Source organism: Melanostigma gelatinosum (assembly GCF_949748355.1).
Source record: "Melanostigma gelatinosum genome assembly, chromosome: 23".
NCBI classification, from domain to species: domain Eukaryota; kingdom Metazoa; phylum Chordata; class Actinopteri; order Perciformes; family Zoarcidae; genus Melanostigma; species Melanostigma gelatinosum.
The window spans coordinates 7,482,122-7,505,029 of NC_136656.1; the positions used below are offsets into that span (position 1 = coordinate 7,482,122).

At 42.9% G+C, this 22,908-nt stretch overlaps 1 protein-coding gene across 1 annotated transcript; it reads right to left on the minus strand.

The window, feature by feature from the left end:
* Window positions 1–1,424: 1,424 nt before the first annotated feature.
* On the minus strand, window positions 1,425–22,161 carry LOC306796357 (zeta-sarcoglycan-like; the record flags this gene model as incomplete). The annotated part of the gene is made up of 8 exons (XM_079295236.1): window positions 1,425–1,616; window positions 1,979–2,102; window positions 6,062–6,134; window positions 6,446–6,568; window positions 7,724–7,811; window positions 11,898–11,999; window positions 15,672–15,866; window positions 22,123–22,161. The coding sequence occupies 8 exons, from the start codon at window positions 22,159–22,161 to the stop codon at window positions 1,425–1,427; spliced, it is 936 nt and encodes a 311-aa protein (XP_079151362.1).
* Window positions 22,162–22,908: the final 747 nt, after the last annotated feature.

The following is a 22,908-nucleotide window of genomic DNA, read 5'->3' on the forward strand; positions in this document are numbered from 1 at the left end:
TATTTTTTACGACATGCTAGACTCACTTTTTCTGCTGTGTAAGTTCTCAAAACGAAATGAAGGAATATGTGAATTAGTTTTGTGTAGTAATCTTGTTTACCTCTCGTACTGACAATGAAGGTATGAGAGCTTGACAGACTACTCCACATCAGTTCTATGACACAAGTTTGACCCGATAACCTACGTAATATTAACCTATAGAAGGTATGCTCATCACATCGCCATATGCAGAAGTGGCAAGCATGGCTAAAGTGTAAAATGCTGTGACATTACAGGTGCATCTTTGAAGCATAAAAAACATTGGACAAGGCAGCTGAGCTATTGTTAGAATGCCATCGTGGCTCTTACCAAACGAGCCCGTCTCTGCCGCAGGGCGATGATGAGGAAGTGGAGCGAGGCTTTGCACCCCAGCAGGCCTGCTGACACACATGCCTGCCTCCCTTGCTCTCAGCTGCAGTGCCAAGGTCAGCCAGCCAGCCTCTGGAGTCAAACTCCACATTGGCGCGCCGTCTCAGAGGGAAGCGAGTTACTAGCACGTAATTAAAAGAACATACTTTCTTTGAATTTCGCAAGTGGACTTCAAAACACAAAAAAAGCAAGCTAGAGAATTTAGTGAGTCAAACTTAACATTAATTTGTTATGTTAAAAGAACACTCACCATAACTGGGCAAACTCCATCTGCAGATGAAAATCATTCGATAAGCACAACAGCTTCCTAATGGACCTTCTTGTGAGTTTTTCACCAGATTTTCTCTTGTAGCATCAACATCAAGAAAAGGTATTTACCTTAAAGTGAAGAAGTCACTGGGGCAGAACTTGCATTTGTTTTTAACAGTTAAACTTCAGAGTACAATGTGTGCCACATAAAAACATGTTTAATTTCAAATTAAATAGCTGCAAACAGGAGAAAAAAGAAAAATCAGGATTGTTTGGGAATTGTGCTTACGTACTTGTTTTTCTCACATCAAACGTTAAACTTTAACTGATTACAAAGAGGGGTTCGATATTACACAATAGTTCCTTCAAAGCTGAAGGCACCTGTGATTTATTTACTCTTTCTAAATCTTGAAAATAGTCACTGCATGTCTACAATGAAGTAGAAAAATAAAGGGTGTGTCCTCTGCCTCCAACATAAGGTAGTGGGAAACATTCCTGTAATGTGAAATTCCTGATGTCAGAGCTACTCTGACTGCCATCCCTCAAACCCCGTCAGTTGTCTTGACGTCCAAAAGACCATCACAGGCAGCCGACTCGGAAACTTCCGTACTGGTCTGAACTCTGCTTAGAGTTCAAGCTCCATCTCCGCTGTGGTTGAGTTCGATTCTCCGTAAAATGTACCAACGGAGGATTCTCAATCTCAGCAGCTCCAGAGCAGATGTCAGAGATGTCTCTCTCCCCCCCCAATCAACAACACTGCTCCCAGGTCAGCTCCAGAGGCAGATGTTGCTCATGGCCTGGCAGGTGGAGCTGGTCTCTGCAGGAGACAGGTAGAGCTTGCCGCTGGGGCAGACGCACACCTCGAATACGGCCTGCTCCTGGGAGGCCTGATTGGGCGACTCTGTGTAGACGCCGAGCGGGAGACTACCCAGCTGAATGGTTTTGGCATCTAAAAGTATCTGTGAGATAAAAGATCAGAGACATGCTGGAAGTCCGTCAAATAACATCGCTCAAGGTGCCTTTTAATAATCAGGTTAAAATGTATAATTTGTAAAATACTTCACTCATCAGCCTCAATTGTAGTATGTTTAGCGCTGTAGAGTCTTAATCTCGTCAAAGTATTTTCTTTTAAATATACAATTTGTAAATTGTCCATTAAACCACAATTATTCCACATAAAAGAGAACATGTGTCCCATCTCACACGCCAACCGTATGGAAATAAAAAATGAATTGACATTTATAACTAAAAACCTAAACAGGATACAAATAAATAAGGGCACGAAGTCGTCACTTGGCGCAGCCTTTCTAATGGTCCTCACCTCTCCCTCCGTGGACTCCAGCTGGAGATCCTTTCGACCGCTGACCTTCAGCGGCCCCTGGGCAGCACTCACTTCCACCCCTCTGGGAGCCTCCATGGTCAAGGTCCGTGTTGGAGACTCCAGCCTTAAAAAAAAAAAGCACAAGCTAAGAGATTTAGTGCATAAAATCAATCATTTGTGTGTCTACTTTCAAGATGTTTGCATTGCTAAAACTCTGCCTTTCAGTGTGATTTAAGAGCCGCGGTTACAAGATCACTTTAAGGTTATATTGATCGTTATTCAGCTCATAGTTTAGGAATATCAATCAGTAATATTTGTCAAAAACAAAAACATTAAAGCATCTTCTTGATTTCTGTTAGACTCTCGCTACATTAGCACATTGATTCTGGGTGTTAGTAATACCAACTGCTTCTCCACCTGTGGCGTTGAAGCTGCTGTTGCTGTTTAAGTAGCTCTTCTCATTATTCTAATCCCGTAGGGCTCCTAAACAGCCCATAATTGTATCGGCTGATTTGACCGTTCAACAACACAGAGGCTAATGCAATTTTCATTTTCCTCCCGTGGACTATTTGTGTGCACAGGGAAAGAGAAGTGCAAGAGCCAATCAATGTGGAATTTGTTTTCATAACCGTTGCAAATAGATTTCCCCCCCCCAATCTGTTTTCAATGAATTTTAAACAGAAGACTTTAAGGAGCCGTCTTGAAATCGCTTAAATCTCCATACCCTCTGAAAGCGACACATTTCGGATTATGCGCTCTCGGAATAAGGAAGAAAAAAAGAAAAGCAAATGAATTTCATCTGCATTTGAAAAGCTTCTTTGACTTTAAATCAGCTTTCAGCAGACACAGTTTGGAGAGTATTTGTGAAATGTCTTTGACCTGGGACTATTAGTGCCGTAGACCTGTAGAGGTCTCCCCTGCTCTTTTCTCCCTCCCAGATATGCTGCGATTACCTTACATAATCACGACATGTTGATTACCTATGTCTTTTGTTCTGTTCTTGTGGATAAGTGACAAAAACAAACAATATGTTTACAATTAGTGCAGTTGGCTGATAGCATTTCAAATAAAAGCCGGTTCTACTCCACTGTTCTCCTGTTTTTGACTTAGCTTGGCATTTGACGCTATCAGTGAAAACCACACTGTAGCACAACCAATAATAGATTTGTATTATAGATACGGCTGTTGACACTAGAGAGTAAAAACAACGACATAACTGTTAGTTGCAGCCCTAATGGAGAGGACGCTCTAAAATGACATTTGAAAGTGTGATACAGATCAGGAGTTTACCGCCAATCATCTTAAGGTCCACTTTCGCCATGTGATGCAAAAAACACATGTCGCGTTTTGACAAACCCCGGACCGTGTATGGCAACGATATGTAGTTTATTTATACTGACAAATATAAACAAGTCCCTCCCAAACCTGACACCAATTATTTCCAATGTACCGTATCTGTGTGTAATGTTCTTTCCTCTGCAGTCCAATCATTTCTCTTACGGTCAAATAAGACCGTTACAACACCAGAGAACAACCATTCTTCTTTGCAACGGTCAAAACTAGACAAAAGAAAGAAAGAACACATTCCTGCTGCACGGCATCTCAATCCCAACAAATTGGCGGCAGGAAAGTCTGACCAGAGGTAAGTGGGACCAAGAAGAGTTGTTCTGTTCTGCCTTTATCTTCTTAATGAACCTGTCACTGTTGTGTGGACACAGCTACTGGACACAGCTACTGGATAAAATCCTGTAAACTTATTGACGATGAAGTGCACAAGGATAGTTGAAATAGATGCCAATGGAATCATCATCGTCAGTATGTTCGATTTTTCAGAAGCAGCATGATGACAAGTGAAGACAAACCTGAGCGCTAGCGTACACAGAAAGCGCTCGGGGAGAAGAACAGGTGCTTTAAAGAAAAGAGATCTCAAGTGGATTTCTTTGATTAAGTCTCTGCTCTGTTCCCAGATTACCGTTGGCTCGCAGAGAAATAAAACAAGGCGCAAAGAGAATGGGATTTCTTTAAAAGAGCGGAAGAAGGGCACCATGGACGCGAGTATCGGCATCTAGACAGGTGTGCCAACAGGTGGCAACTTTGTCTTTCAGGTTGGTGGTGAGGTGAGTAAACAATGACTGAAAAGTGCCCGAGTCACATGTGTAAACAATGCACCTTCCACTTCGAACACAGATGTCGAAGCTTTAGAAGAAATAAAAAAAGCATTATGCGTTGTAGAACGCATTATCAAAGTCTTAAATGAGCTGTTCTGAGTGCAACATAGCAAAGTGGAAAAGAGAAAAATTATTATAAAAAGACTCAATTTTCACAATAGCAGTTTTTATTTTAGTAACTCTTATATGATACTGCCACCCTAATTCATATTGGATGATAAATCAGATTGACACATGTGTGATCAATCACCAGGGCACTGCGGGTCATAATTTACGGTCTGGCTTGACGATGAAAAAGTGCCAGCTTTGGTCACATTAAAAGGAACAAGGGCGGGGCGGGGCAGTTCTCACAGATGGTGATGATTTTCCGCTCCATGATGGCGACTGAATCTTTGTGTCAAACCAAATTAAAGAGGGTTACAGATTAATCTGCAGGCAGAGTCACTGGCATGTGCTCTCCAAGTATAAATTGTGCAACTGGCCTAACTGACTGCAGTAAAAGCAAGACGGTTCAATGGTTTCCTCAGTTAGCTTCTCACAACAAGCGACAGGGTCACGAATGCACAATTATTATTTTTCCCTTTGATTGTTGCTCATTTCGGCAAGAATATTTCATCTCGTACAGGGATACAGTTGGCTTTAATGACATCAAAATGAGAAAAAAGTAATTCTTAAAGTGGAATCTTTATTACTTACAACCATTTGATGATTAGATAACATGTGGCAGGTTCTACGGATAGCCTACATGTGGTTCTGCCAAAGTTATTGAATACTATTGAAACACATGGAACAGGTTTACTGATATGCCTCTGCAGTAATGGCAGCTTGTTGACTTCGCCCACAACCCAATTCCTCTGTCAACAGACGCTAAGAAAAAGGAAAAACATCATAGAAATGTTCTTCGGCTCGTCATTAATAGCCCACACAATTCAGTTTGTTACATTTGGGGTTTTTTTTAATGGCTGTAATTCTTTTACATGTTTTCTGGAAAATAAATTGGTTTTAGATAAAAGGGGCATTCATTTAAAGCCCTGGCAGTACGGCTTGTACATCTGCTTGTTTGAAAATAGTAATTTTATTCGTGAAGGAACCAATTTGAAATTGTCTGAAGAAAGGATTTTTGAAAATGTATTAAATTAAACCACTCAAACAGAATGCAACGTTAACAATGCATACATTTAATAGCTTCGACAAAATATGGATTAAAATCGAAGAAAACGGGAATGCCAATGAAGCAATGAGCTTTTGAGTCCTAACTGTCTCCCGTTCGGTTTCCTCTCGTTAAGATTTTTGCCACATTGCAGATGGTCACCCCTCAGCTGAGCCTGTGTGTGAGTCCTGTGTGTGTGTGTGCCTGCTTTAAAGTGAACCACATCAGTATTCCTCTCACTCAGGAGGAATTAGATGCAAGAGCACTGCTTTTTCTGCCAACTTTGATCCCCAGCCCTCCCTTCAGGACCAGTAAGGTGGACAACAAACCACACTCGTGAATGGAGCGGCTCAGGGCTCAGAGCCTCGGGCGGAGTGCAGTTGGTATCTCATGCTCGGGAGTGTTGCGTATGAGTTTAATACGCATCTCAACCTTGTCCATGCTTTAATCAATTCCTGACTGCAATAGAGAATAACCCCTCGGCTGTGAAATTAAAACGATGGTCAAGTCTAGTTTTAAAATGTGTGCGTTAACGAGCCGACCAGTAGACGCTTGAGTTTACAAGAGGGTGCTTGAAAATAATTATACTCGTGAATAATGGTTACTGCCACGTTTTCTCTCTTTTTGTTTCAGTACAGGCATTGACTTTGAAATGCCATGGAACATTTATCATCATTGTTTAAATATCATTTTAATTGAACAGGATATGAACATGTGACATTAAGCTTTAATGAACTTCTGTTAAGTCAATGAATGTGAACTTACTTCAGGTCTTCAGAAGCCCTCGCCTGGATCAGGGGAGTTTCAACTGAATGTCCAAACACGGCGCCTTCCAAGCCTAAAAAAAATGTATAATTTTATAATTCATAAAATGAAAGCCAAGCATGCGTTTACTTCGGCTTGGTATTCAACCTCAATGCTTGGCACCCACTAAAAAAAGGCATCTACAGTGCAGTATAAGAAACTATCCTAGGGCGCTGGTTTGTTTAATCTGGTGTAAAAGCTGTCAATCAAACCTTGGTATGGACCAAATAACCAAGACTGAGACCCGTTCCCTCCTTCAAGCCGGCTCTGGTTTCCTTTGAAATGTTTTTGTTCGGTCATTTCGGACAGATTTCTCACACATCAGACTATTATAAGCACATTTACCTGTGACAGTGAACTTGTGTGTCGTCATGATGACCTCCTCCTCATTTGCAGTGAACAGCAGTTGGCCTCCGTCTTTACTTCGTACCTCCAGCCTCTGGCACTGGGCCTCCACGGCCTCGGGTCCTGCAGAGCGGGAGACATCCAGGTTGGCGCTTTTGGGCTTTCGCCACTATAACACTAGAAACACTGATCACACCCAAGTGAGGTGCTGGAAGTTTGATAATTAAAACCCATTAAAAGAACAGATTTCCACCGAGAAAGTTGTATAGTCTGCAATGCCAACAATAATGTTCTTTTTGTAAATGGGCCTGTCAAATAAGGTTGCCTTATGGCTTTGCAAATCAGCTTTGGTAAGCTATGTTTGGGCATGTAAGACTATTAGCAATCTGAAATAGTGTGTAGAGTGCTTGCATTGCAAATGAAAGGTGCCTAACAAAGCTGGATCAGCCATGCTTTTACAATGGATGGAGACAAATGAGTAATCTGGTGAGGAATATTAATTATTGTTCTCCAGACTTTGGTGTTTTTCCAGATGTGAATGCAGAAACTTTTAACGTCGGCCTGTCTCGCGCTGCCATTAATCCACGGGCTGCGGCGGCTGGGGAATTTAATTACTCTCGCCAGGTTTCGTCTAATTTCAGACAAAATGCACTTTCTACAAAAGCATCAAGGAAGGTCAAGCGTGACCGAAAAGTGTCACATCACAAGTCTTGTCAAATCAGTCTCAACTCTCAACTCACGGTGGCCGATAGCTATTAATGCTAATAAGCAGGTCATATGCTTCCCAGTGGTCATTAATCACGTAAATGACTTTGGTAATTTGGACTGACTGATGCTTGAAAGAGATAATAAGAAGAAGAATCCATTGCCCTTTCAATAAAAGCCTCAAAGGTTAGCATCTGGGAGACACTACAGTCGTTTCTGACGGCACAGAGACGATTAAAGAGAATTTAAAGCTTAATTGTTCCGCTGATCTTGATTAAAGTCATTAACAAAATGAGACTGATCAGGCAATTTACAGTCAGAGCTGGATTAATCTAAGATCACTTTGTACAGAGAGCGAGAGAGAGAGATAAAGGCTGAACCAAAGTGTAAAATAACACCCTGACAATTACATGACATTCAACATTAAATGAAACAAAGGCAAAAAGAAAAACTACCTTCAGGCCACACCTCCGACAGTGATGTCACAGCAGGTGTTTCCCCATCAACTGTCGTAGGAAAGTGGCGACTTGTGATCTCAAATAAAACAGATTTCTGCCATTAGTGGAGACTCACCCACTGTGAGCTGACCGGTCAGCTGGCCGCGGTCGTTTCTGGCGTTCAGCGTTACATTCTTTTCTGACCGCAAGACCAACAAGCTATCCTAGGGGAAGCGTGGCGAGAGAGACCGAAAGAGGGGGAGAGAGAGAGAAGAGAAAAGAAATACGTTATATTAGGATCTTAACTACCTTTAGCAGTAGGGGAAATCTTAGCTAAATGAATTCTCATTGATTAAGATCTACTAATCACTACAACGCCAGTGTACATACCATACTAGCAGTGTTTCTGTACATTATTTCTGTCTCCCAAAAGAACAGAAGCAACTGTGAAACATTAGCTTTGAGATAACAGTTATGCCACAATGCAATCTACCAGGTTTAATGGACTTTATGCGCTCCTTAAAATAAGCAAATTAATAAATTGTAGCACATTATCTCAAGCTAGTGTGGTGTGCATTCGGTTGATTTTCATTCCCTCCTTGCTCCTTCCCAATATAAATGTGCGTCATGAAAAGGAGTTCTCCGGGCAGCACGGCCTCGTGAAGGAATTTGAGTTCTTGATTGGAAGCACCCCTTTAAAGATTTCGGTCTTAAAACTGTTTCCCGAGGACGTAAATGGAGCCCGTTGTTGTAGGTGCAGTGGGCCCCGTCTGCCTGAAAGATTACCGTGGCTGCTGTAAAGAAAAGGATGCTTCCCTGCACACAATGAACAGCAGCAGCCTGGCACACTGCTTCGATGAACTGGCCTAAAAAGCAACCTCGCATGATGGTGCTACCTTCCTGTGAGCGATAAAGCGCAGACTTTTAAAGCACAGATAAAGAGCTCTGCTCAGGATTTAAACATAATCCTAACCAAATATTTGCATAAATATATTTGAATTTAAATTATTTTTGATTGTGCTAGAGGCTAATTTGCATACCGAGCTGAACAAATCCATATAATGAATTTTTTTTTTTTTTATCGTCGAGTTGAAAGGCACGCTTATTAAGTCTTCATTTTCCCATCCAAATATCAAATATTGCAGGCGGGCTCTTTCTATGCAGGGCACAGGCTGGTTTGGAACATGTTTTCTGGGATACTTGTATTTCTATGTAATGCTGTAGCAAGCTTGGATGTTCAGGTCTCTGGGGCACTGCTGCAAAAAAGCTTTGATTTTAAACAGACCGTTAAACATGTGGACGTCTTTAGCCCTCATCTGCAGACTGCTTACAATCATGCATCGCCAATGCAAGAAGGGGAGACTGTGAGGGAGAAGTTTCACTCCAATGAAAGATATACCTGCATCTGATGCTATTTATAGATCAGTCAGGGTCTCCGGAGACAATAAGGAGAGCAAACAGTCTGAACAGCAGAGATTTGATTAACTGCATCTGGGCACTGTGTTGCCTCAAACATCGTTTCTCAGACGGAGGCCGAGTGTCTAATTCAAGGCAAAGATGCAATTTTAAAGTTTCAAATTGTAAAGGCTTTATACATTTCGGTTTAAATAAAACAATTGTTAGACAGCTGTCAAATTTGACCTAGACAGAACCGGCAGATTTGAAAAAGTATGAAATTACAGCCACTTTCTTGTGAAAGTTCAAGCGTCGAACTGAATTCATCTGCTTGGAATCAAAGTAGTTTTGTGGCTTCAGGGGAGGGAGAACAGAATCTACAAAATATTCCATTCATCCATCCGCCTGTCAGACTCGACAGACAACTCAGCGGACTGAAAGCAGCTGCAAAAAGAGGCAAACATAGGTTGTGATCGAACAGTCAAAAAGAATGACGACCTGTCTTTTTCCAACCTCTTTTCCTTGACCTCAAAGGAAAACCTCACAAGGCCAAGAAAAATGTGACGGAAAATTCGTGAGGATAAATGAAAAAAAGAAACGATTCCTGTCGCAAACAGAATCACATCTCCAAAGAAAGATGTTTTCAACGTATCCATGGAGCACAATCAAACAGCGACGGCAGAATAGTGAGGCGATTTAAATGCGGCCGGCGCGAGGAATTGTGGGATGTCATTATCTCCTTTCTTTTGGTAAAGGAGGATCCAGTGTTCCCTTTGGTAAAAACGATAAGAAAGAAACCATTGAAGCACATTTCTTCAGCATTTACAGAATTCAAAGAGCTCATCATGGCTGCCACTTCATAATTTCTGATCATTTCACACTCAGGCGCCTTCCTCAGCAAAAAAGAAAAAAACTATTCGACCCTAGCCATATTCACACATATTAAAACAATCATACTTTTGAGTGTCTGTAGTCCAAGTTACACTTCAAGCAGGAGTGGCCCGCAAGGTCCACAATGTCAGATGTGAAAGAAACAAGGGGGCTCGAATTTTCAAGTCTTTTCACCTGCCAGAGTCGCATTGTTCTGACACTGCAGAGCACAGCAGGCAGGCGAAGTGAAGCATCAACACTAATATGCACACTAATACTGCATTTTGTTCTGGAGTCTGCACTTTGCCACCACAATGTGAAAGGTAGAGAATGAGACACATTATATAACCCGGTATACAGTCTGTATAATGGCATGGCTGGGTGACAGATTGTATTTCATTCATTTCAGTTCTTGACTTTTTAACCACTTGGTGCAGACCAATATTTACTTTCAGTTTAAGTCTGTTTCAGTTTCCTCCAACTCCCAAGGGAATGAGATGGCTCTTTAGCTGCTAAATGCTCAATTATGTTCACCGGCGAGTCGGACTTTGTCCGTCTTGCTGTTCAGTGCTCGGCATGCAGCACACATTCTGTAGAGTTTATTTGCTGGTGTTGCCAACTAAGCTGAAGAAGACGGTGACCGTGAATCAAAGCAGTAAAGTAATGTGCTGTAAAACTTAAACGATTAGCTGCATGATACTAAAGTAGAGTTGAGGGGAACCGCAGGGTTGGGTGCAAAATGCCTCAGATTATGGCTTCAGTCACTGCAGAAGATTCAAAGCACTGATTGATCCAGGAGAAGTCAAACTAACGCTACTTTGAGTTCAGCCTTGACAGCAGCTTGGACTCCGTGAACATATTTTAAAAAAATACGAATAAAATACTATATTTAACTTCTGGGGTTCACTGCCGTTCGTGGTAATGACTTATTGATCAGAGGTGGTTATCTGACTGGACAACAGCACTGTGCACTGTGGTGTAAACTCATTGGATAACCATAATCCCCGCTCTCGCAGTGCTTGACATATTTTCTCAGGTAAGAAATATCGAGTGACCCACAGAGATTTCTGTCCCGCAAATATCTCTGGCGCCGGTAGATAAGCGGGCCACTGCACAGCCCGTCTGTAAAACAAGACAGTAAAAATGTCTGCAGCTGGTATTGCACCGGAGAATGAAATATTGGCTTTGGCCTTGAGGTGTTTGCTATTGCTAAGCACATGACTGTTTTGTTTAAAAATCAACATTTAGCTCCAACTACAAGATCAAAGAGCACGAGGGGGCAATTTCAAGTCGTTTCTCAATCTGCTGTGGCAAATTGTACCGACTATCGAGTCACTTCCTCCATTGACATCCCTAGAAAATCTAATTTACACGGAACCCCAGCTTCCAGTGGTTGAAATTGCTTTCTGCAGCATGCCTAATCACTGAAGAAGCGGATGATCCAACTGAGCGTCTGTGATTCGTGTGGGAGAAGAACATTTGGACCAACTTTGCACTGGAGCCGTGTTGGTTGATCTACTGAACATCAAAGAGGAGGAGAGGGAGGGAGGAAGTGGAAGAGGGGAATTTATCGTGTGGGTTTGATTGGAAATCCAGCGGGGGGGGACTCTGGTCCCTCTGTAATCTCCTGTAATCTCCTGTAGGTTTGTATGTGGCCTGAGAGGAGCTGAGAGGCAGCCTATTACCCATCTCCTGCTGAGAGGCCCTGATCGTGCACTGTTGGAGGATGACAGGAAATGAGAGGAGGAGAGGAGCACAGGACAGAGAGAGAGAGTAATCTCTCCTATCCAAGCACAAATATAAGGAAACATCAAAGTATCGTCAAGTCAGAGCTCCGAGGGAAGCTTCCCTTTGTTGCAAATTAATTGATCATAACGTCAACATTGTGAGATCAATACCTTGTCTGCAGCTTTGGAGAGATCTTTCCATGCGAGAGATTTTCACATGCCTTTCAACCGATGGTAGTTAATCCTTGTTTGTCAGTGCAGCAAAGTATTAACCCACAGGCAAGTTTCAGTTGTTGAGGTGCAAAGGAGGCAACTTACCCTCCTGGACTGGATCTCGTTGACGTAGAGAGGCAGGAGAAACTCAGAGATTCCCTCCAGGCGGATCCCATCCTGCTTCAACTGAAGGTTTCCCATTCCATCCTGCAACATGATCGTCAGTGTTGTGATAATTTTCCTAAATTCATTTTTTTTTAAAGGGTTACAGCTTCTCAAATGCATAACGCACTGAATCCCGCCGCTGCCGAACTGCATTAGGAAGGGCAGTAGCGGCAGCGCGCCAGACGGGGCTGGTAGACAGGCAGCAGCGTTGAGTGACAGGCAAGAAGTAGGCCATGACACCGAGGTGACACCGCCACAGACACTCGGCGGCGTCGGGGTGACAGGCTGCATGCAGTGGGAGGCTGAGTGAGGAGAACCCGGCTAATGTGGCAGGGAATGTTGAGAATATTCACGGAAATGACAAAAGAATCCGATTCGTGATCATGCAGAGTTACGTTTGCCGATTGTGGAAACAGAGTTTTATAATGACATTGGCGAGAAGACTATTTAACATGGATTGATCACGTCTGCCTGATCGGGTTAGCATCGGCCCTGTTCGCTACATGTTGGATCAAATCGTGGAATTTTTCATTTTGCCACTTTGTATGTACGCTCACTGCTTTTATAGTGCTCGTGAAATGAATAAATATTTCCGTATGTATGTATGTATGTATGTATGCATGTATGTATGTATGGGTAGATAACAGGGTTTAGAGCAGTTCAGTAGCAATATCTAGGTTCTTTTGTAGAATTTTTTTTTTTAAATACATTTCTGAACGTTGTGATTTGATTTAGAATCTTAAAAATCTTCATTCTTACAGGAATCATTTCGCCCCCCCCCCCCCCCCCTATTGTAGATAGATAGTAGTAGACAAAGCTATACCTTGCCACACCACAATGAGCAAAGTAAAGTTTGACAGCAGCTTTGTTCGGATCCGAGTGAACAGATGGGCACTGTGGGATGCGTTGAAAGAGTCCATCGCGCTAGCTGCACAAATGGATTGAGATCGTAAATTATAGAGGCGGAGTAGAGTGAAGAGAAACTCCATCATACATGGTCGAGAGCCAGGATTGGGGACAGACGGGAGGACAAAGTCAGAAGAGCAGAGGAGGTGGGTGGGGAGAGTGGAGTTATTTGTACTCTATGTCAGCAGCCAGACGTTAAAGTCCCTCCTGTGCTGAAGTGGAGGCGATGTGGTGGCTGTGCCGAGTTCAGCACACGCTGCAGTCAGCCAGACGAGTAGGAGGGCGGCGGGACAAACGGGAGGGCGTTACAACAGTCCGGTCGGGACGTGCCGAAGGCCTGAGGACGAGTTCCTCAGCATCAGTGAAATTAAATGAAGTCACCCCGGTGTCCTCAACAAGCAGACAGAGGATGTTTTGTGAATGACGTGGACCTGCCTCGTCACATCTGAGCTTTACAAGGCTTCTGTATGCTACGTTTTGATGCAGTGCAGAGGAGGCGAGGTGTCAAAGATGGTGCAAATACTGAACACTTATTCCAGTCAAAACTTAACAGACCATGTGACTTGACTAAGTGAAGTCAGAAACGAATGAGTCGCACATCCAGGGGCACTTGTGAAATGTTTTCTGTCCACAAATACAATAACTGGTAATGGATGGAACGCGTTTGGGTTTTGAGCAGGAATTAGCAGTGAAGTCGGCATTTTGAGCACATAAAAAGGCATTTCATGTTTATTTATGTGCTTACTGTTAATTATTTTTGTCTTTTGCACGACATCTCAAAGTCCTCGGAACACATTTCCGCACCCTTTGGATGACATAACAAATTTGGGAATTTGTACAGCGTGGAGCATTATTGGTTTCCTCACCAAAAAGCCAATGGGATTTTTTCATTGAATTCGAAATATTGCAGAAAATAACGTAAACCCCTTTTATGATTTTTTTTTTAAGCATAAATGCAACCGCCACAAGTAAAAAGCTAAAATTAGGGAATAAATTAACTACACTAAGGTCACGTGAGTGTACACAACAAGGCTGTAAAGGGGGAATAGGGAATAGTCCGCATGATGACGTTTTATAGTCTCATTTAGCCATTTGTTTGTGTTTTAAGTCACTTAATTCATTCATAAGAGAGGTATCTACCGATGTGATTTATGTTGTTGAACAATGTTTAGGTCTCTTAAGCTTGTGGTAACCACAGACTATATTTCAGGCATCTCACAAAAAAGCGTGTGATTTAAAACACTTTTAAACAAAAGATCCGTTTACAAGATATGAGGGGTACTACCGAGTCTGCAACAGCAGTTGTGTAACGTCTTTAGTGGGCTCTCTAAAGTCAAAGTAAATAACCCTGGAGACTACTGGGCATTAGTGTGAATATTGGATTTCATTTTGAAGTAAATGCCAGCGCTGGTGCATTAGTGGCCACTCTGCCAACACTGTGTTCACATGGCTGTAGTCATTTTCACCAAGTGTCAGATATCGGCGTGAACATTTTTCCCCCCCACTCGGCTGCTCGGAATTGCGGTTTAAACTACACGGTGTGAACGCAACAATTTATCAACCATCTCCTTCACAAGAATAGCATTTAGCTACAAGATGTCCTGAGCGATGGGGAGCAGCGAAGTACATTTTCTGGAACGACACCAACGGCACCGATAAGGTCTTTTGCTCATGACACAGATGGATGGGAGGCGAAGGAGTAGGGGAGTCATGGCAGTAGTCTGTGGGGACGCATCGGTCACAAAGGGAGGATGCTGCCACCGCTAGTATCTTGAAGAAATGCTAAATTGTTTTTGCATTGTCCCTGGAAATGTCACGGGAGCTCGCAGCATCTGCCCGTTTGGTTTTCGTTTGAGGTTTACACATGCAAAGTAGTAAATTGATAGTCATTATATTTTCACATAGCCCAGTATTGAGACTAAATGCTTTTTTGGCATATTTTCATATATATATTTATTTATTGTCTCTTGTCTTGATGTGCCCGGTATGGAAAGTACTTTCTGTAAAATGTTCGAGCCTCAAGACACATCGGCGTATGGTTGTATTGTAATAAATGTTATGCAAGTGAAGAAGTGCCAAACTGATCATTACATTTCACAAACAAAGTTTCTTTGAACAGCTATCTTTTTTTAAATGATGGAAACATCATTGGTGGTTAAATGAATCAAATATAATTCTCTCTGGGTTTTCTGTTTGGGCTTCTGCAGTGTGTGTACTGTTCTTTGTCCAGCTACGCAAGCTACTGCAGAATTCATACAAGAGTTATTGGGTTGTAAGCATGAATAGCAATTCATGCTTACAACCCAATAACTCTTGTATGAATTCCCCCAAAAATGACATTGAAACGAAACATCTCTTTTGTTCCAGTGGACTAGTTACTTTTTATTTATCGAGCAACAATGCCAGTTACAAGCTCCAGCTTGTCAAAAGTAAGAATTTGCTGCTTTTCTTTTTTTTTTATCAAATTGCAAATATTATTTCTTTGGGTTTTAGAAGGCTGGTGAAACTAAACGAGCAAATGGGCGGCTCTAGAAGTTTGGATGAGTATTTTCAGTACTTTGGACAATTTTAAAGACCGAACCGTTGATCAATTAACTCATAAATAACAGAGAAATTAAGTGACAATGCAAATAGTCATTAATTGCAGCCCGACCGTGGAGATTTTTCCAGTAAAGACTAGTTGTTCAGAACAGCAAAGTGTAGCGTCTTTCATAAACTGGGTACAGCTTGAACAGCTGTAGTATCACAACAAACAGCAGCTATGAAGCCCATTCACTCATGAATACGTTGCACACGCGCTGTACTCACCACTGAGAAGTTCATGACCTTTATGATCCAGACGGTGAGGGCCACGTTAACTATCATGGTGACCAAGAGCAGCAGCAGGAAGAAGTAGAGGCATCTTTTCCTCCAGCCGTACAGACCCACTGGGTACACGGCGTCACAGCCCGGTCGCTGGAGATGCAGGGATTGGGACGCGAGGATGAACTGCTCCTGGGTAATCTGGAAAACAAACAGAGCAGCTTCCCCGTCAGCCGCTTTCAAGAACACATTCACTCCGAAGCAATCGCATATCGTTAGCGGTTATTACCATGCAAGCGCCACTAAAAATGACTCTGGGCTGAGGCATGGCTGGGTAATCCTACAATTATTTTAGAAAAAGTGGTGCTACTATGAAGAATTAATCGTGAGAGCAATGCATATGTGCAAGCTAAGGTGAAACATCCAAGCTTGGCAATTAAATGGAGTGATACGGGGGATATTTCGATCTGTAACACACTGGGAACAGATTTATGACATTTTCGAATGAGGGTCGCAGCTTAATTTTGTTTGCAACTTTTGTAATGACATGCCCTGGAACACCGGCCCTACACACTTTTAGAAATTGAACCAGGAGCAGGGTACTTTGTCAAACTCTGTGCCTAAAAGAAAGTGGCATTTAGGTGACTTTATTTTATTAAAAGAGAGAGCAGAGTGCTTACTCTGGAAAAAAAACATGGTGGTGTGTTTATTTCTGCTGGAGAGGGGGAATCATCAGTCAAGAAACATCGATTACAAGTTAGCCATCAGTTGAGGGATAGACTGGCCCAGAAGTAGAAAATATATTTACAATTCTTTGTTCAGTCAATACAAGAATTCTGCAGGCAAACCTAGAAACTAATGAACTAATTGTAGCAATTAATATAGTTTACAGTCCTGTAAAGCAAAGCCGTTTGTCCATGACTTAAGAAAAGGACATCTCTAAAGTCAAGGTCCTCATGTAGGACATTTGACAGAACGAGCAAATCACAGGCTGCTGCTTTGCCACTCAGTAGGGATGAAAACAGGAGGTGGATTATGGGAAAAGAGGGTCAATTTGGTGCCAGAGAAATGTTCTCCACTCCGGCTGAGTAACTAAGTGCCTGCCAGCCACTGGGAAGCTGCTACGAGCTCTGATCTGAGATCAGAGAGGATGATGCCTGTCAAGTGCGGTCATCCAGGCGAGGGCGAGCAGGAGCTGTTCTCCAGCCGATCGTGACCGCGGGCTGACAGTGTGAAACTCCCCCATCAGCGGCTGCGAGGCTGGTTGAGCCCTCAACTGTTCTGTTCAGCGGTTGATGGGATGAATTCATACTGCCTGCCATCACCCCCCCCCCCTTACAGATAATTAAAAGAGCAAAGCACTTGCTGGTACAAACCAAGTTCAAATGTCCTGCAGCAGCAGTTTCATTACATCCAATTGTGTCAGAGTTCTTTGAAAAGTCCCTCGTACTTCCAAAGAGCAACTATATATATTCAACTTGTCAGTATAAAACAAGTTAATTGCGTGAAACACGTTGAGATTTTGACACACCTGCGCACAGTTATCCCCAGTGAGACCCAGCAGTGTAATATATGCATTACTTAGTCAGAATCCAGGCCCCACGTGCTTTATCCACACTCCGCATGTCATTAGCATCGGGCTCTGATGGCAGGTATCATTAGATAGTGTGTGTCCCCAACAGCTCTCATTAACTGTGGCAGAACAAGCTCAGATTATTTAGCTCGCCAAGTTAAATACTCTTTTCCAAGAGGAACTAAATGACTTGACCCAGGTTTAAATAGAGGCAGAAACTGTACCCTGTGCTCCTGTTCACTCCACCAGTTCAGATATAAACTGCACTTCCCTTGCTTACAGGAAGCGCAATGCTGCAGAAAGCGTGTTTTAACGACCAGGACACCGAGCCTGTGATGGAACAGATTATTGTTGCAATAAAGCAATATCCCTTACAAGGGTGAGCAGGTAATGCATTTTTGGTGATTACAGATCCCCAGACATTGGATTTGGTTTTGTAAAACAAGGCACAACAGTGAGCTGCATGTGGTGTATCAGCTGGTAAACAGCAGGGGCCAGAAATAGGCATATGTCCTGCAGGCTGTCCAGATGACTCCATCGTTTAGTCCAACCAACGGTACAAAACTTAAAACAATATTAATTACTTTAATGTTAAGTGACTGTTTCCTTGGATGAACAATCACGGTCATTTCTGCCAGCGGTGGCAGATGTCTCACAAATGGATGTCGTGACTTTGCAGCAAATACAAATGACCCATGTCGCTGGCCTAGAAATGTCAATGATTCCAATCTGAGCAGTGATACAGCTGAGGGACAAGAGCATGATGAGAAGCACTTACACAAAGGCTGAATACAAACTCAATGCAGTGTCACAGATTACTTCTTTTTTGTTTTACAACCACAACTTTACCTCCAGTGAAACCGTACATAAATACAAATAATCATCCAGACACTAAACTCCTCACACTGAACTGGAATCTAAGAGACTCAGAACGTAAAGACACATTTAAATAACAGACAATTAAGAAAATACATATTTTAGCCTACAGCCATGGCCCCTGCTGGACAGATTCAGTCTATTTTCAATCCACTGTTGCTAGGCGAAACATCAGCACTTGTAATTTCTATGGCAACCCACTGTTCCCAACACTAGTGGATCCTGTGTGATTTCTTTGCAAGAGTTTTAATGCATATATTACCCCGGTGGAGTCATGCCTCCTAAAGCTCGGCTATTCACAGAGCAAATGGAGGAGTGCATAGCGGCTGGCATTTTCTCAATCCGTCATCTCAGCATGCCGGTCACAGCGCACTCTCACAAACAAGCTGGACTGGACTTATCAAGATGTCCAACTGCAGCGGGTGTGAGAAACAACTTTGACTTTTCAGAAACAAAATATGGATTCCAAAGCGAGGCGTGCAGGCACGTCACACCATGTTGAAATGACTCCCATTCATCAGTTCATGTAAGCTGTAGTCGGTCTGACAACTACCACTTCATATGAAAAAGCATTGTTACGCGACTGAAGGTGGTGTGTTTACTGGGTATGACCACTCCAAAACATGTTGCCCTTTTACTGTAGTAACTACAGAAACAGTCCTGATAATAATTAGGAAATTGAAGCAGTGGTCAGTCAATGCAGGGACAGATGGACACTTTCCGTTTGCAGTTATGATGAAACTGTCTGTGGCAGGACAACAAATAAGCATTACCCCACCTTCATTTCCTCTTAAAACAATTATCAATCCTCAGAGCTTTGACTACAGACGTTACAGCCAAAGCCAGTAATTACCCAGCAGCCCCCTACCCGCTGCCAGCGAGCCTCATCTTCACCAATTAGCGTAGAGGGTGATATTCTACATGCTGTTTTGATCAAACAGTGACGCTCTGCGGAGGCAGCAAAATGCAGAAGCGAACCCCCGAATGAAAGAAAATGAGACGTTATTAATGCGCGATGGTGTTAATCAGCAAATCGGCTGGCGCTCTCACTCAGCGGTGCCTCAGCTGGAGGTAAGAAAACATTTGAGATGCACTAATGACTGCAAAGCTCGTGCTCATCCATGCGTGTGATCACTGCCCGATCGCTGAGGCTGCAGCAGGGAAAAGGGACGGACGCAATAACGCTACAAGTCTGTCACACAGTATCAAAGCACCTATTCATTCAGGTTCTGCTGGCTTTTTTTAAGTTCGATAGAAAGCCCAATCAAAGAGACGGAGAAGGCCCGTATGCACGACTGTAACTTGGAAAACCAATTACACTTCTCAAATGTGCTGCTCAAAGCATTGATGGACCCATTTCACCATTTTGTTGATGAGACAATCACGCATGTGAGTGAGGGTGCTGCTGTCAATAGTCGCTCCACTTAGATGTGAAATCCAATTGTTTTGCGGCTCCATCATCTATGGAGTTACAATAGCAGCCATCAATGGCTTCTTCTTCTTCTTCTTCTTCTTCTGCAGTGTTGCTGCCCTTTATGGATGGTTGGCGGAAACACTTCCTTCGGCAGAAAGCAACAAAAGGTAAGCCCACAAGCAAGCACCAGACCGGCAGGGATCAAAGATTTCCGATGAATCGGGCGCACAAGGAAAGGTCGCAGCTGTTCAATCAGAACATGCAGCCAACAAGGCTGAACATCACAGACTGTTGGCAGAGGGGTTTCCAGAGAGAATTTATTTTTGCCGTTACATGCTTTTGATGACACTTTCACAAAACAAAACATCCCTGGCATCTCCGGCCTTTGCGTCATTGATTAACGACAGCTGGTTTTGCTAAGTCTCTAAATGTTTGCAGCTCCTTCCTCAGTGTTGATGATGGCTATGGCAGAGGAAGGAGACGGCAAACTGCTGATGTCAGACAGACACTTCTCCCAGAGTGCACTAGATTTCCTTGCTAATCCCGAGCAAATTCCTGGGGAGAGCACCTGGACATCACCCCCATGAGCTTCATTTGTTCTAATTACAGAAGATAGTGGAACCTTCCAGTGATTCGAAGAAGAAAAAGAAAAGCACAAACACGACAAATGAGCTGAGAGACAAAAAACTTGCAGACTTGTCACCAAAGTGGGAAGTGCTGGATCAGCTCAGAGTCAAGTGTGAGCAGTGAGCTATTTCTTGACCGATAAGCGTGACTTATGCCCAGAGCTTAGGGCTGGGCGATAAATCGATTTAATCGATTAATTCGAATGTGTGCTTTAAGGCGATGTGTTTTATTGAAAATCGAGAAAATCGCCCCCACCCCTCCCCCCCGTTGGGTTCCCGTAGTAGAGTGCGCGCGCATTGTTTACAAACTAAAACAATGGCGGCCAGCAGCTTCACTGCTGGCCGCCGCCGCCGCCACCTCACAACAACAACCCAGCATTTTGGAGACATTCACCAACTGTGCTCCGCATGAGAAGAAGAGTGCCCGGTGGAAAGCCATCACGGATGCAGTCGCGATGTATATCGCAAAAGATATGGTGCCCATATACACCGTGGAAAAGCCGGGGTTTATTCACCGTCTCAAAGCTTTGGACCCCAGGTACGTGCTACCAAGCCGTAAACATTTTTCTGACGTTGCCTTGCCTCGGCTGTACAATAGTACACGCCAAAGGATCTCTGCGGAGCTGGAGGGGATGTCATTCTACTCCGCAACAACTGACCTGTGGTCCAGCAGGTTGACCCAGACACCGATCCACTTGACTGGTGGAAGCGTCACCAACTTAACTTTCCAAGGCTAAGTACTTTAGCAAAGAAATACCTCTCTGTGCCAGCTACAAGTGCCCCCTCTGAGAGGCTTTTCAGTGTGTGGGGGGGGGCATTGTTACATGCCACCGTGCATGCCTGAAGCCAGAGGTAGTAGACAGGCTTGTCTTCCTGGCAAAAAATATTTAGAAAAAACATGCACTACTGTTTAATACTGTTGGTTATGTTGTGAATGCACTTGATTTTGTTTACATGCACTTATTTACTGTGCAAAATATGTTATGTTGATGTTAGATCAGATGTTGCACTTTTGAAAATGTGAATGTTAAAGGGTCATATACATTTTATTTCATGCTGTGTTTGTATCAGTGTATTCAGTTAGAAAAGCTTACTGTAAAAAGTTACATTTGCACAGTTGTTTACAATGGAAGGCTACTATTTAATGCCATTTAATGTTATGTTTAATTTAATTTTATATTTAAATGATTCAGGCAAACAAAAGAGTGACCAAATACTTTTTGTATACTACAGGCACCTTTCTACAATGTTCAGGTTTTGTTTGCACTTTATTTTTATCAACCTACTTGGGAAAATCATCACAAAATAAAAGAAAAAATTGTTTTCAACAGCTTCTGTCATCTGCAAAAAAATTTGGGGGAAAAAAATCGATTTAAATCGTGAATCGGATTTTTTGTAAAAAAATCGGAGATTTTTTTTTTAGGCCATATCGCCCAGCCCTACCAGAGCTGTATGTGCGCTCGCTGTGGCTCACGCGTGCGTGCGCATGCATGTCGCGGGCCAATAGACTGGACTCGGGTGCACAGACGAACAGTTGCTCTGCTGTGTAGGGTTCCCGACACCGAGCTGCTTTTTTTTTTTTTGCACTGCAGCACGGAGACGAGATGCACACATACTGTACCCAGAGGTTATACTGCCTCCTCTGCTCGAGTGGAAGGATAATGAGGAACGCATGCAGGCAGAATATTCATAGGCTGTCACATTACGGGGAGAATGCACAGAATAACAGGTGTACAGGGAGATACGTGAAGAGACCACTGGAAGACAGTTTGCGTTAATCTTTAATTAGCAGGGGTTTCAACGTTATAATTACATGAGTGGGTGCACCTGTTGCAGAGAGGACTCGCGACGAAACGTGAGTTTGGACTTGCTGAATAAAACAACGTTAACTTCCCTGCTGCACGCGATGTGAACGGTCACAATTACATCAAACGTGCACTTTTTTTTGGCAAACCTTTGTTGGCTTACCTTGAGCGTCTCTATGTCGAGAGTAGCCGACTGCTCCATGTTTCAGTCTCATTTGTCCCACTTACATATTTCCACAAAGTTGAAACAAAGCTAACCGCAAGAAATGGAGCCTCCGGTGCGCGAGCTGTAGTTGCAATTCCTCACTCCCCATTCAGTTAAACGAATACAGTTATCCAAAGGTTCAAACAAGTCCGAATTGTTTTTTTTTTATCTACACACCAACCGTACTTTGTAGACATTTCTGAGCCGTTTAATGGACCGTAACTACTGACCCCGAAGAAGCCACTAATTAACACGCGCAGGTACGGGTGCGTCCGTCCGCGGCTCTCTTTGCGTTTCGGGAGCTGTGGAGACGATTCGCTCTCCTTCGAAACTCAACGACCATCAAGTCAGACAGAGTTAGCAGTGGTACTTCCGGTACTTTAAAAAATAATAGTTAAATGAAATAAAAGTTTAAATGATATAGTTTTAGACAAAGAAGTACCTCAGGAATATGTTGCGGTTGTGACGAAGTCCTGTGGGACTTTTTGGGGATAATACACTGCGGTGTAGTTTAATCTGTGACAATGTATCATAATTTACAAAATCCTTGAAACTGTTTTTAAGTACAGCACTTGGGTAGATGTACTTGTTAACTTTCCACCACTGGTAATGAACCTTTTTCACATTCAGTTAAACAGAATGAATAAACACTTTTAATACAAGACTATACCCAACATGTCAACTTGAAAAAGAACACATAGTTATGGCAGTATATCATCTCTGGTAGGCTAATGGGTTTTTGTT